General features: G+C 38.0%; 1 protein-coding gene across 2 annotated transcripts in view; it reads left to right on the forward strand.

Moving 5' to 3' along the window:
• The window catches only part of MND1 (meiotic nuclear divisions 1), a 74,495-nt gene extending 61,013 nt beyond the window's left edge, over window positions 1–13,482 (forward strand). The window contains exon 7 of one of the 2 annotated variants that reach the window (XM_050946690.1): window positions 13,374–13,482. In XM_050946690.1, the coding sequence (XP_050802647.1) occupies window positions 13,374–13,441 (68 nt within the window). In that variant the 3' untranslated portion in view covers window positions 13,442–13,482. The remainder of the gene's footprint in view (window positions 1–13,373) is intronic. The other variant, XM_050946689.1, reaches the window with a different exon arrangement.
• The last annotated feature ends 407 nt before the right edge of the window (window positions 13,483–13,889 follow it).

Raw genomic sequence — 13,889 nt, forward strand, 5'->3', positions numbered from 1 at the left:
GTTTCCTCTTTTATTAGCTATATGATCATGTTTATTCTCAACTCTTCCTTAACAAAGAAGCTCTGGCTAGAAATGTATTATATTTTTAATTTAAAGACTTTTTTTGGTTGTAGTTATTCTTTAATAGTCTGATATTTTTGGGAGCTAAAATTGGGGTTCAACAAAGTTCTCAATCAGTTTGAGAAGTTAAGTAATACAGGAGTTCTTGTACATGAGTGAAAAATGGATCTATAAAAAATGTATAATAAGCAAAAATGCATTTTCTGTTATGTCCATTTGCAGTTTCCTTGCAGCATTCTAGTTCACATAACACTTGTGTGTATTTCCTGTGTAATTTAGAAATGCTGTTAACTAACAGTTTAAAAAAGAAAAAAAAAAGCAGTTATGTGTAATGCCCAGTTGTACATCTGCCCCTAAGGTCTCTGGCAGTTGTTTTGGTCATTGTGTGTGTGTTTTTAAATTCTCCCTGTTGCTGTGTGGAAAACTTGGACAAACTGGGCAAAACCAACTACAGCAAAACACTGAAATTAATTTGAATCCAAGTGTAGTCAAAAGCACAAAGTAAAAAAATCTGGGAAAAAATGTTCAGTTATTGTAACTTTGTGTGATAAACGACAAGACTTGGAAATTTTCAGACAGAAGTGTGATTTCTAAATTGACAATGTCACCTAAATCTGATGATTAATTAAAGTTAAAAATGGAGGAGAACATTTTTCTCCATTAGCTTAAAATTGAAAAGATTGGATTTTATTATTAATGTAATTAGTAGGTAAAACTTTTCCTATTAATTACATTGGGCCAAATTCAGCCTTGGTATAAGGCAAGGACAGTTGACTTGATTGGAGTTGCAATTGCTCTCTCCAGGCTTGGATATAGGCCCATAAGTGTCATGCTATCGATCATGACTAAATGATGCGAAAACAAAGTGATGACACACAGTTTGTGTCTACAGGGCTTTGAGTGATTCTCCTTTTTCTTGGGTTTTGCCTTGTGCTGTGGGACACTGAGAGATTAAGAGCTATTTTTCTTACCTACTCTTTAATGAATTTATCTTAGAGGTGACATCCTTACTGGAGAAATGTCAACATTTGATGTAAGACTGTTCTCTGCTGCTAAACCTAAGTGGTGTCACAGTTGTTTGTCATAATTCCAATTAAGAGCACTTATCTGCCACATGAATGATGGCTCAAAAGATCTGTGTTTATTGAGGCAGTGCTTCCCAAACTGAGAGCCATGGCTCCCTTGGGAGTCACAGAGGGCTCAGAGGGAAGCTATGAGTGTCTAGGGACAAGAATTAATTGATATTCACTTTTTTCCTAATTAAGAAACTATTAAACTAGGCCTAGAAATCATTGACATCTTGTCCTGCTGCTGCTGCACCCAGGATTGGAAGCCTCTCTGTGCCCTCTACTTCTGCACAGAGCCCTCAGCAGAGAGACTTCCTGCTGAATGTTTACCTCATCAGGAAGTCTCTGTTCAAGGCCCCCTGCTGGAGCAGATGGCAAAGAGAGGCTCCTAGTGCCAGCAGCAGTGGCACTTGCAGATAAGGGATGAAGGCTGAGGGAGACACAGTTGTCTTATTTTTCTAATGAAACGAGTTTTAGCAAGTGCTAAGCCTACATGTAGCCAACATGCATCTGAAGAAATGATGATTTTAATAAGGATAAACAGAAAAGGAAGAACAGTAGACAACATGATGGTGGTTACATTATGTTCGGGTTTTTGTGTCGTCTTGTTACTGTGGAAAGTCTACAGCCATAATTTCATTTGTTTGGAAATGTTAGTAAATGAGGCCAGGGAAATGACTGTGACATTTGGAAACCAAACTTCTGGGATTTGTAAACAAGAGCTGCATTTTTTCATTCAGAAACAAGACAAACTAAAGCAGCAAATAAACCAGGCATGTCTAAAGAAGCAATTGTTTCTCATAAAGCCTTAGATGCAGCTTGTGTTATGGCCATGCTAATTGCAAAATGCAAACAAGCAATCACCATTGGTGAGACACTGCTACTTCCAGCAGCAATAGACATCTAGAACTGTAATTGGAGAACAAGCAGTCATAGCACTGACAATATTCCTCTGTCAAATAATGCCATCCGCTGACACACTGATGACCTTGCAGAAAACATCTAGGACCAGCTGACAGAACAAGTTAAGAAAAGTCAGTGTTTAGTATTGCAGCTTGAGGAATCCATAGACATGAGCCAACATGACTCAGCTTCTGTGTTTTGAGAGATTTGTCAAAGCAGGTACAATAGGTGAAGAACTTTTACTTTGCAAAAAAAATCCCAACCCAAACAACTGTTGAGGAAATGGTAATAATCCTCACTTCATAGTGGAGGAAGGTCTTAACTAGGCTTTGTAAGTGGGGCTGTGCACTGCTGGGGCAGCAGCCCTGCCCAGAAAGAACAGTGGGGTTGCAGCAGATAGAAAGAAAGTGACAGCAGCAGCAATGAGGGCTCACTGCAAAATTCGTTGCCAAGCTTTGGCATCAAAGAAATTGCAACTTGAAGTATAGGAGGCCTTCAATATTGTTCTTAAATTTGTTAATTTTATAAAATCCCAGGCAGTGAACATGCATTGTTTTAGTATCTGGGTGAAGAGAGATGGGATCTGACCACACTCCACTTATGTTTGACAGTGAAGTCAGGTGGCTGTCATATGGGAAAGTGTTACATGTCTTTGAATTGGATGACAATGTTCCTTCTTGGGAAAACAAACTTTGCAGATTACATGTGTAATGTGGACTTCTTCTCTACATTAGCTTACCTAGTGAACATATTTGGCAAATTTAATGCACTGAACTTCAAGGTAGGAATACAGATATGAAAGAGAAAATGGAGGGATTTATGAAGAAGCTTTGTCTTTGGAGATGCCATGTTGAAAAGGGATTAACAAGATGTTTCCGGCGTTATCAGACTTTTTTCAAAGAACAGAGTGAAAGTGTTCAAAATGCTGTTAAAGAACAAATATTAACTCATTTGCCTGAGTTATAGTCTCATCTTGATTAATATGTTTCTGGAGTTGAATGTGAATCTCCAGGTGTCAGCTAGATCAAAACCTGTTCTCGGTAACCATTGATGCTGTTCCAACCTTAAGTATCTTGGCTCATGAAAATCTCTTAAAACTGTTAAGTGATTACACACAAGACCAAATTTTCAAATCTAACCAACTAGGAATTCTGGATTACTGTTAAAGGAGAGTAGGGAGAATTCAGTGATGAAACTATGGAAGTACTGGATCCATTCACTTCCAGTTGTCTCTTTGAGTCTTAGTTTTCAGCACTGATTTCTGTGAAAACTAAAAATCATGCTGGAAAACAATTTGTCTGGCACTCTCAGAGATTCCACCAAACATTGTGAAGCTATGCAGTTAGAAACAAGCCTGTTCTTCTTGCTAAAATCTTTGACTGTGTCCAAACATGTCAAAAAATCCAGTAAGTCAAAATCTTTAGCCAGGTTCTTTGAATATTAACCTGATCCTGAATAAGTAATTTAAAATGTAGTATGTTAAGATGTTACTGTACTTTTGCATTAATAAAAATTCACTTGTCTAAGTTTTAAAAACCTAGATTAGATCACATTACATAATTAAACAAACTGTGTATTTGAATAAAGTCACAGGATTGTCCAAACTCTTGTGTCCCTCTTGAATCTGTCATGAGTCAGTTTTTTGTTTGTTGGTTTAAAAAGAGGTATTTGGTTGTGAGAAGCCATGAAGCTTTAAAATATCTGTCAGGGAGACACAGTTTTTTTTTTTTTTTTTTTTTTTTAAAGGGGGAGCCATGGCACTAAGGGATGTTGATTTTTACATTGCTTATCTGTACAGTAGTCTAGTTTGAACACACCAATGCCCTTACTTCGCCAGTTTCAGTGCATCCACATGGCTTGTAACCTGTTGTGCAAGAACTTTTTGGGACACCTGAAGCCGCTATCGCATAATGCCTGTCACAGTTGCTTGGAACAGGGACTTTTAAATAATTGCGGTGCTTTTGGGTAATTTCCAAGTTCAAGAAGAAATTTAGGAAGTCCGGCAGAATGGATGCAACCACAATGCTTTGTGGTTTCCTGCTGGGGGAGGGGTTGAAATCATTACAAGATTGCATCTGCTTAACTGTGTTCAGGATAAAAGCTTACTCTGAGTCTGCCATTACAACCAGTGCTAGTTAGATATCAAGGACAGCTGTTGCATGTGCAGTGCATGCAAGGCTTTGTTCAAGTGGTGCAAGCTTGAGAAGTTGAGATATAGTAGTGGATAGAACGTGGATAGATAGTTACAGGCAGCGTGAGACCTGTTTCTAACCTACTATTGAACAAGACAAAGTTGTGAGGGTAGAGAAGAAGGGAGGAAGCACACCACTCAACTAGCCCGTGCCCAAATATGGGATGCAATGTGTGACAAAGACCTAAAATAAGGGGGACAAATTATACATACAGGAAACTAAAATGCTCATTTCTTTGGCGCAAGTAACTATTCTTCTGTGATCTGCATTTCTGATGTAAGTACTTTTCAGTAATACAAGTCAATCAAAACCTGCTTGGGATGAATGGATAATTTACACCTCTCACTTGTCCCAAACTGGTTACAGACTTGAGGTAATACTGTTTCTGCTCACATTTGGAAAGTGCTCTTGTTAGAGTGGCAGTCAGCTTGTAAATCACATTAATGTCTGAATGATGACTATGTGAACTAGAGGAAGGGCATTGTGGAAAGTGAACATTTTCTAAAGGATATTTGATGATTTTGTATTCTGATGATTGAAAATCACTGAACATACCATAATTACAATTATTATCTCCTTCCCCCCCCCCCAAAAAAAAAAAAGAAAAGAAAAAGGGTTTTGGACTATATTCATTGTATTCATAATAAAAATTAGCACAAGAAGGCAGTTGCAATCCTGAGTTCCAGTTAGATTCCTTTAGATTTTCTAAGAGAGTGTCTAGGGTTTTTTAAACAAACAGTTTAACATAAGAGGAAAGTGAAAAAGAGACTCACTCCTGCAGTCACCCTTGTGGTTCTGTCACTGCTGTACTGGGTATGTCTTCCTTTTTTTTTTTTTTTTTTTTTAAATTGCACTGTAGGTTTCTTTGCCCATGTAAGGTAAATATTTTGAGCTGCTGTAGTAAAGTCAGCAGGTCAAGCCCTTACTGTGATTCAGGTTTAAAATTAAACAGCTATTGGCACTAACATGTAAGAAGCAAATGTGTTTTCATCAGTGCTTAAAATCACATTTACACACATCTGTAGTAATGTTGGGTTAGCCTTTCAAAGTAAAGCTCGATGACAATTTAGTGCAAAAGGAGATACAGACTTATGGTAAACCTACTTCACGTTGAGTTTTAACAGACACTTTGAGGCAAAACCAGGTACAGAATACGTTTTTTTTTAAAGTTGCTGTTCCCATAGTCTTCTCCAGCTAAAAATGTTGTCTTCCCATGCTGTCAGTGAAATAATCTGTGCTTCTGCAGATTTTCTTTTAAGGGTATTACACAGAGTCTTTGCACAGGTCTGAGCTTGGATTTTGCAGTCCTACTACAGGAAACCTTCCCCCAGCATGCATCAAAATATTCTAATCAAAGGGATTGGCCTGAGTACGGAAAACAGGGCTGGATACTGTGAGATAAATGCATGTTTAGGTAAATGTATTAATTTCCTTTTCAATTTTTATTATTAATTATATGTATACTGCGATGTAGATGTCAAAGCCCATTACAAAGCTTGTAATAGTCCCCATTTTACAGATGGGGAAACTGAAGCACAGGAAGGCAGGGCTTGTCCCTAGTCATGTGGTAAATCAGTAGCAGAGTTGAAGATGAAGCCCATGAGAAAACTATGGTTCATTCTTCAAAGGCCGTACACTCTAGCATGGAATCATTTATGGAAGATGGCTGAGGATATTCTTATGGAGTTTTCTGCCCCCAGACTCATCCAAAGGGTATTTCTAAGAATGGAGGCGAACTGACCACTTGTTACTTTCATTATTATGCAGTAACTTGGTAGCACTGTAAGTTTATACAGGGTTTTACAAACAACCCTACAGAGTATACCAGGACTAGCTGATTTGCTCAGCTTGTACAGATATATGGACTAATGTTAAATCCCCCCCAAACCACTGGATTCTTCAGAATTTATAAGCAGCCCCCGCTATGACTAGCGGGGTAAATATTCATGAGTTTATGGGATTGTGCCATTACAAGCTGCACTCTTGCTCCCTTCTCTTTTCCTCATCTTCCTACTCATTCTGCCTCCTCTTTTTTTCCCTTTTCTCTCCCTTTTACTTTTCCCCTCCTCTCTCCTTTTGCTTTCTCTTCCCTTTCTCTCTGTTTTACTTACCAGGAACTGAATACCCTTAGTAGGCTGAAGCAGCAACATATTGGATTCAGTAGAAATGATAGTGACACAGACTAGGACACAGTACATGCAAAAATAAAATTAGTCTCTTAAAATTGTATATACAGAAGGTTATATGTCAGGAAGGCTAGAGATCAGCTAGAAACTTGGTAAAGCAGGGCAGATATATGAGAGCAGCTGAGAAAACAAACACACATACTCACTGCTCTGTACAAGGTCTCTTAAAAACCTTGACATGCTCCCTGAACAAATGAACGTAGTCTTTTCTTTGTATATGAAGCAGTGACATGCTGACCAAATACTATAAGGTAGAACGGGTCAGAATTTTTTTTTAATTTTTGCCCCCTTGCGCCCCCTCACCTAAATTTTTTCACCAGGCAGCTTTTGGTTTTCAGCTTTCCAACAAAAGAATCCGATATTTTTGAGGAAAGCAAACAGTTCTGTGAACATTTTCATGTAGTTGAAACCTCATTTTCTGTTGGAGGGTAAAAAAAGTTGTGATTTAAATGTTTTGACCAGCTCTAATGTGATGGCTTGTAGAGCTCTAGTTTTAAGGGCCTACTCTGTGTTTTATGAAACATGATAAAGCTCTGTCATGAAGCTCATGATATTTTGGGGAAAAGATGTAAAAGATTAGTGGGGGCTTATGGTATATAAAAAAACATGGGTAGCTTTTTTGGGGAAAGGGGGGAGGTGTTTTGGAAGTGAAAGTGATCTGAACATAGACTCCATTTTGAGGCTCTGAATTTACCATTGATAAGATGTCAAAAGTTGAGGTGCATCTCTTTTTAAGTTTCTTAATACTGAAACTTCTCATCTACCTAACTGTTTCTAGCTACTTATGTGGCCCTGTGGTAACTGAGCATCTGGCAGTTTTGAAGACTGGTAAAAGAGATTTTTTTTTTTAATAGAGATGCAAGAGTTGTGGTTTTCTGTTTACTAGAGTATCTTGAAGGATAACTCAATTTTTAATGGAGACAGGTGTTTGTTGCTTGCATTCTCATTATCTGTTCCAAAAAATTCAAAAATATAGACTTATACTTCAACCCTACAAGCCATGCAAAATATCAGCATTAGACATGTCACATTAGATTTATTTTTTTTAAGGCAGATGAAGGATGATTTTGTAGTTTGTTCTCCACCAGTAATTTCAGTTAAGGATTTTTCTTATCTGTTGTATGATTGTGATTCACTATCCTTTGTAAAAAGAACACCTGAATTATAGGAATTTTTTTGAGTTGATCAAGGATGCCTGGGAAGCATAATAAATAACTTTTCTGTGTACTTATTTGCAGTTTAAAGTTCATTCTAGGTCAAACAAGAGAGCATTGATATGTAACAGATGACATTTCTGTAGTGTTTAAGAGAAACAAAAAATATCTAGGTTTTATAACGTTTGTGTCTTATCCAACAGATAAGGTCATTTGGTATCAAATCTGGGTGGGAAAGGAATCTGGAATATAGCTTTGAGGAGGAGATTGGTGTAAAATTTTATAGTTTTCAGTTTGTGGAAAACAGAAATCAGAAGCTTTATTTGGTCCTTTCATTGATGCATTGGTTTCACTTGGAGATTAATCACTAGTGTCCTCTGTATAGAAAGCAACTGCATCATCTGTTCCATCTATCCGGAAAAGTTATGATATCAAGAGTTTTCAGTCAAATTGGCAATTTTATGCACAGGTGTTTGCACCTTAGTCACATGATGCGTGTGTTGGGAGTTTATTCAATGACAAATCTGACTTAGAATTCCATACAAACTGTTTTGTAGTCCTTTCAAATAAATATATTCTGAAGATACTGGTTCATGGACTCTGCTCACTCCCTGGACTGAAGGGGGTTAAAAATCTCACAGCTCTGATCAACCTTAACTTTATTCAGATTGATTATTGAAGCTTTGAAATCTTTTTTTCTTCAAATCTAGGGTCTATTTTGTTTTGGATAAATGCAGAAATCATTGCGGGGAAGGAGTGGGGAGAGAATCTACTGGGAATAGAATGCATGGCCAAGCAGGGTATAGGAATTCAGCACTCAAACTTTGCCACTTATGGGAGGACATGGGCTGGCAGTATGTTCATCACCTGAGATGATGGGGAAAGAACAAAACAATGAGACAGTCTAGTGATTTTTGTTTTTCACCTGACTTGAGTAGCATCATCTGACTCTGAGAGGAAACACATTCTCTTTGTCTGATTGGAGTGATGCTGCAATTTAGGGACCTTCTGAAAATGGAGACTAGACAAAGGGGTACAAGTAGAAGGGGAATCCTTGAGTATTGAGGGACTTGAGACCCACTACTGTATTCTCTTCGAGAGGAAAAAAACACAAGGGAAGGAATTTTTAAACATATCATTTCAGACACTTGCCTCTGAAAACTGTAAGATACTTGTTTCATGGCGAGGCAAGCACGTTTTATACCAAGAGGGCAATGACACACCATCCATTGGCTTTTTGAAGTATTTTATCTGCTTTCATGCTGGTCTCTACAGTGTTGTTGTATTTTCAGTTGTTTGTCTGAGCAGGATGTTAGATGCTTGACAAATAAAATAATTACTGAGGCCTCTAGCCCCAGCATAGCCATTACTCATGTCGGCAATATGAGCAGTGACAACCCTTCAGGGTGCGGACTGGTAAACTGCCTTTCCAAAAGGAAACTAAGCTTTTCTGCTGCTTCTGCATTGGCACTGAGAATGTAGGTAACCCTTTTGTGAAAGGAAATCTAGTTGATGGAATCCCTCCATCTTGAAATGTCCATAAACCATCCAAGTGTTTTAACTCCTTGAGTTTATCAGTAGATGAAGCCTTTATTAGTTTGTTTTGGTGCTTTAGAAGATTTCTTTTCTCACCTTTATCCACAGAGCAAATGATCCCTTACACCTGTTCCATTTCAACAGATTCATTGGTTTTCCTGACTCAACAGGTTAACTGCTGTGGACAACTTACAATAAATGTCCAACCACATCTAGTTGCTTCTTCTAGATTGCTTTAATGGCTGTAGCAAAAAACCTGTTTAGGGTCTTTTCTCAAACAGCTCCAGTTGTGCCATAATTGTGAAATTTCAGTAAGGCACCCACTGTGTTGGTCTGGAAGAGGTGGTGCATTGAGCTTTCATATACAATTATCGCCACTTTATTTTTGAGGAGGGAAGGAACCAGCTCTATATATGTCATCCCACGTTCTCTCAATCTCTTTGTGCCAAGGATGCTGGGTGGCCTGGGGATAGAATAAAGGGACCCTGGCATCATCTCTTACTGTACAGTAAACATGAGGGTCTCCAAGACCAGAGGAGGAGTAAAGGCAGTTTAAAAAAACCCAATCTTAACATTTTTATTTGGCACTTTACCTCTTCAAAGAACTTTGCACCCCCTAATTAATTTTCTTAACTCTCTTTGGAGACAGGTAAGTAGTAGTGCCCTCAAAAATAGGGAAGCTGAAGATGAGGGGTTGAGTGATTTGCCTGTGACAACAAAGAGCCTCTTCTAGACCCAGGTTTAGAATTTGATAGTTCTTAGCTCCTGGTTTTGTACTTGGGACCATTAGACCATGCCTCCTTGTAAGAGATTAAACTGTTATTGGTCCTTCTCCATCCTCTCGTTTGCTGAATTTTTAGACTGCGCATCCTCTTTTCATCCTTTTTATACTGTTTCTCTAATAATACAAACTGTGATTCTCATACAATGTTCCATTCATGCATATCCTACTTTCTGCTACTACTGCACAAACTCTGCATCTAACTTGATGACAATTTAGGAGGTGATAAAAAGGGAATTTAATTTCAAATCTTGCTCCTGTTTTGAGCTGATGTTTTAGATGTTACCACCTCATTCATGAAACAGTGTAATGGAATTGTCTGAGCTCTGTTTGTACTGAGATCCAAGAACTACAACTAAAATGTTACTCAAATGTGTCATATACCCTGAACAAGCACCGCCCTTTCATTCATTCCAACACCTTCCACCTTCCTCACATTTTGGTTTGTGTGTCTCAGAGCCTGTATGAAATGGCAGTGATTTCTTTTCTTTCTTTCTTTTTTTTTTAGTAGTTGGCATTTTCCCCTCCCTGATTGATAAAGATCTTTGCAAGAAATAGTCTCTGTTTAAGGAACACCAGCAAGAGTTATGTTTAGATCTATATATTAATAGTGGTTCTTTATTCTGACACTTAGAGAGGGCCCTACTGTCTATGATACAACATTTCTAGCCAGTGCTTTCCTGTGGCAATTGATTGATAAGTAATTACACTGTAATATTAATTTTCTGGGTAATTAACTGATATGTAACTAGATGAACAACCATTTAAAAATCCGTTAAACGCAGAACATGCTTATATGTTAAATATGGAGAGAAACCCTAACAGAAACCTTTTCATAACAGCATGTATATATGTGTGAAGATGTTTTTCAATACTGTGTTTCAGTGCCTTCCATTTTTTGTTAGACACTGAGCCAAAGTGAATTGGAAGACTAATCTTTTATCCTCTTTCCTCTGAGCTATCAAAGAGGTGTTAGGACAGATGATTAAGTCCTTACTAAAATTAAACAGCGTTTGTGCCAGATCTGAGTGCTCTAGAAGGCACTGAAGGAAAAACTTGATTCAAAAAATTAGCCTAATAGAAAAAGCAACACTTCTGTAAAATGGCTGTCTGTGTCTTCAGGCTGGCTAGATTTTGGAATCTATTCAAATGGATCAAAACCTGATTGGACTGACTTTTTCATCCACTGCCTCTGTTCATATCCTACAAAGAAGTAAAGTGGAATATTTATTCCTTCCATCTTTCAGGTGCCCTAATATCTCCAAGTCTGGTGGTTAGAGCCTGGGCCTGGTAGTCAGGACTATTAGATTATCTGTCCAGTTCTGCACATTACTTTCTGTGTTATCTTGGATACTGCCCCTTAATTTACTTTGTGGGAAAAAAAACAGAAAATACCTTCCTGATTAATTATGAAGGACTTAGAGATTGCTGGAAGAAAGACTTCATGAAAATATGAAGTGTAGATTTACCTACTTTGTTTAAGGCTGGCTTGTACCTATTTCTTAAGTTTCTTTTGCTTCTTTCAACCTGTAACCATACAGCATGTGCATGCCTTAGTTCCCCATTTCTTTCTTCTCTCCAGCCCTCCATGATGGAAGCAACAAAAATGAAAGGAAAAGGCAAAGTAGAGCAAAGACAGAGGAAGAAAGATTCTACTTTGGAAACAAGTTTCCAGGCTTCAAGCTACTGGCAAAATGCTTTTCCCTATACCTGCCTAGGGCACAGATTCCCAGACCTATCCATGATAGGCCCTTCTGTTCTTACAGAAGTAATGTCTCTTCCCTTTGTAGCTCTGCTGGCTTACACAGCCCACTGCCAGTGCGCAGCACTTGGAGGGAATCCTGACAAGTAGCTTTCCTTCTGTTTTCATCTAGTGAGACTTAATGAGAGTCTGGGATTGACAGGAGTTTTTTAGGTATTGATGACCGTATACTTGTTGTAAAAACTCTCATGATGGATTTTTAAAACTAAGGAAGAGAGACGCTATCCAATTCAGGTGTGGGTCTTCCACTTCTAGGAGACGTTTCTGATTTTCTTCATCATTAGGGTGGGTTGAGATACTACTGGCAGTAATCTGCTTTTGATCCCCACCATTGTAAGGAATGATCTAATGGTGTGGCAGGCCCTTCCAACAGATAACTGCAGTGCTGTGCTCTTTCAGCTGGCTAGAGGCTGGAATTACATGTTCTGTAGTCCTCAGCACCATGAAATGACTCCTCACCTGTATGCATAAGGGGAGTTGTAAGGACTCTGGGATTTCTGCCTCCATTCCAGCTAGAGTAGATCATCAGGTTGGTAGTATCAAGTATTTGTTTGCTTAATGTTGTGGATTTTTTCAATTAAATGTTTTCTCTAAAAGCCTCAAGGCTAGCAAAATGTTTACTCTGAAGTCTAGGAAAATATTTGTTGTTGAAAGCACTTGTGCCAAAGACAACTTAGGTCTCAGTTCTGAGTGTCTACCTTGAAACTAGGATTTTGTTTACCAAAATATATTTTTGTAACCAAAATATATTTTTTAATTAAGTTGTGCTGCAGGTAAGTCCTAGTTTGGTGGGCAGTAAGTGCATTTCATTTGTTGGGACCAAGTTTTTGGTTGTCCCAGGTTACCAAGAAATGTTTCCCCTGCCCCCCTATGCCATTGTATTAGTTACCTGAAAGTGCAGCTGTGCTGGTGATGAGGCAACTTATTCAAGGATCACAAGATATCCCTGTTCCATTCATACATGATCAGACACTTCAGATGCTTTCATTTGCAAACCCAGAGATACAAATTAGTTTTGTCTCAGTGGGAAGGGCCTACACTAATTTTAAAACCATTATTGGGTCCACTGTTTAAGAAGAAGTACATCCCTATATCTATTTATGTTTAAAAAAGACATTACCAACTTAAAAACCACTTCTTTCCCTGAATTTTTAAACTTTCTATTTTTACATGTAACACCTAAGATTATTATCTGAGAGAAGGGCGGACTTTGTTCTCTATTTGGTTTACTTTGTGTACAGTCAGTTTCACTGTTTTCTTCAGTATAGTCAGTTTCCACGTTGTTACATGAAAGAACCACCCCGACAACCTGGGAAAGAAAAACAGGAAATACTATTGTAAAACTACTGTAATTCTCAAGCAATTATCTTCCTCAAAACCCAATTGGCCAATTATGCCTTTTAATTTAACCACAGATGAGACTTTAATTTGGTCAGAGAAAAGGAAATAAAAGTAACAAACCAATCAAGTTAGCACAGTGAGGGGAGTGCTTGCTTACAAGCTACATTCAGCTTTAGTTCACTGTTGGGCTTTGTCTGTTTCAACTACCTCCAGCTGCAATTATCTCCAACCAACATCTTTCTTTTGAAATCTGTATCCAGAATGTTCCAGGTCTGAAGCGTGATTCCCCCAAAGTCACAAAAGTTCCATATGGCACACTTTCCCCCTGTCATTTTATAACTTAGAGATTTTAGTCTTTTGGGAGTCCTTGATTCTCTTTTTTTTTCCACAGATGCCAGTCAGGAAGAGCAGCTGTTCCTTTTTCATCATTTACCTTTAGAGAATCAGTTTCTGCAATAACCTCTTTATTTTTCAACTCAGTTTCTATAGAAATGCTGTCATTGCAATAATCAATTCACAATGAAAAATAAAACAATTTTCTCTCTTAATAATGCCATAGTGTCCATTTAAATTCCCTGTTGAGTTGAACCTTTATTTATCAATGATCAATACATTTATTTGTTTGTCTATTTCTTTCTCCATTTATCTGAGTCAAGTATGTCACAGACCCTGATACCTCTCTTGTAGTGCCTATATTCTATTCTCTTCCTCTGTAATTTCAAATCAATGCCTTGGGCTTCAGGAACAAAATCCCAGGAGATTTATGTCATGGGTTTCTTACTCTGTTGTATATTCATTCACCTTATCTTTTGGCTAAATCTTGTCAAATCACATCTAATTCTTATATAAACTAAATAACTTTACTGGAGTGTTCTGTGAGGCAGGTCTGTGATCTTATAATACAAGA

This window comes from Gopherus flavomarginatus, chromosome 3 (genome assembly GCF_025201925.1).
Source record: "Gopherus flavomarginatus isolate rGopFla2 chromosome 3, rGopFla2.mat.asm, whole genome shotgun sequence".
NCBI lineage: Eukaryota > Metazoa > Chordata > Testudines > Testudinidae > Gopherus > Gopherus flavomarginatus.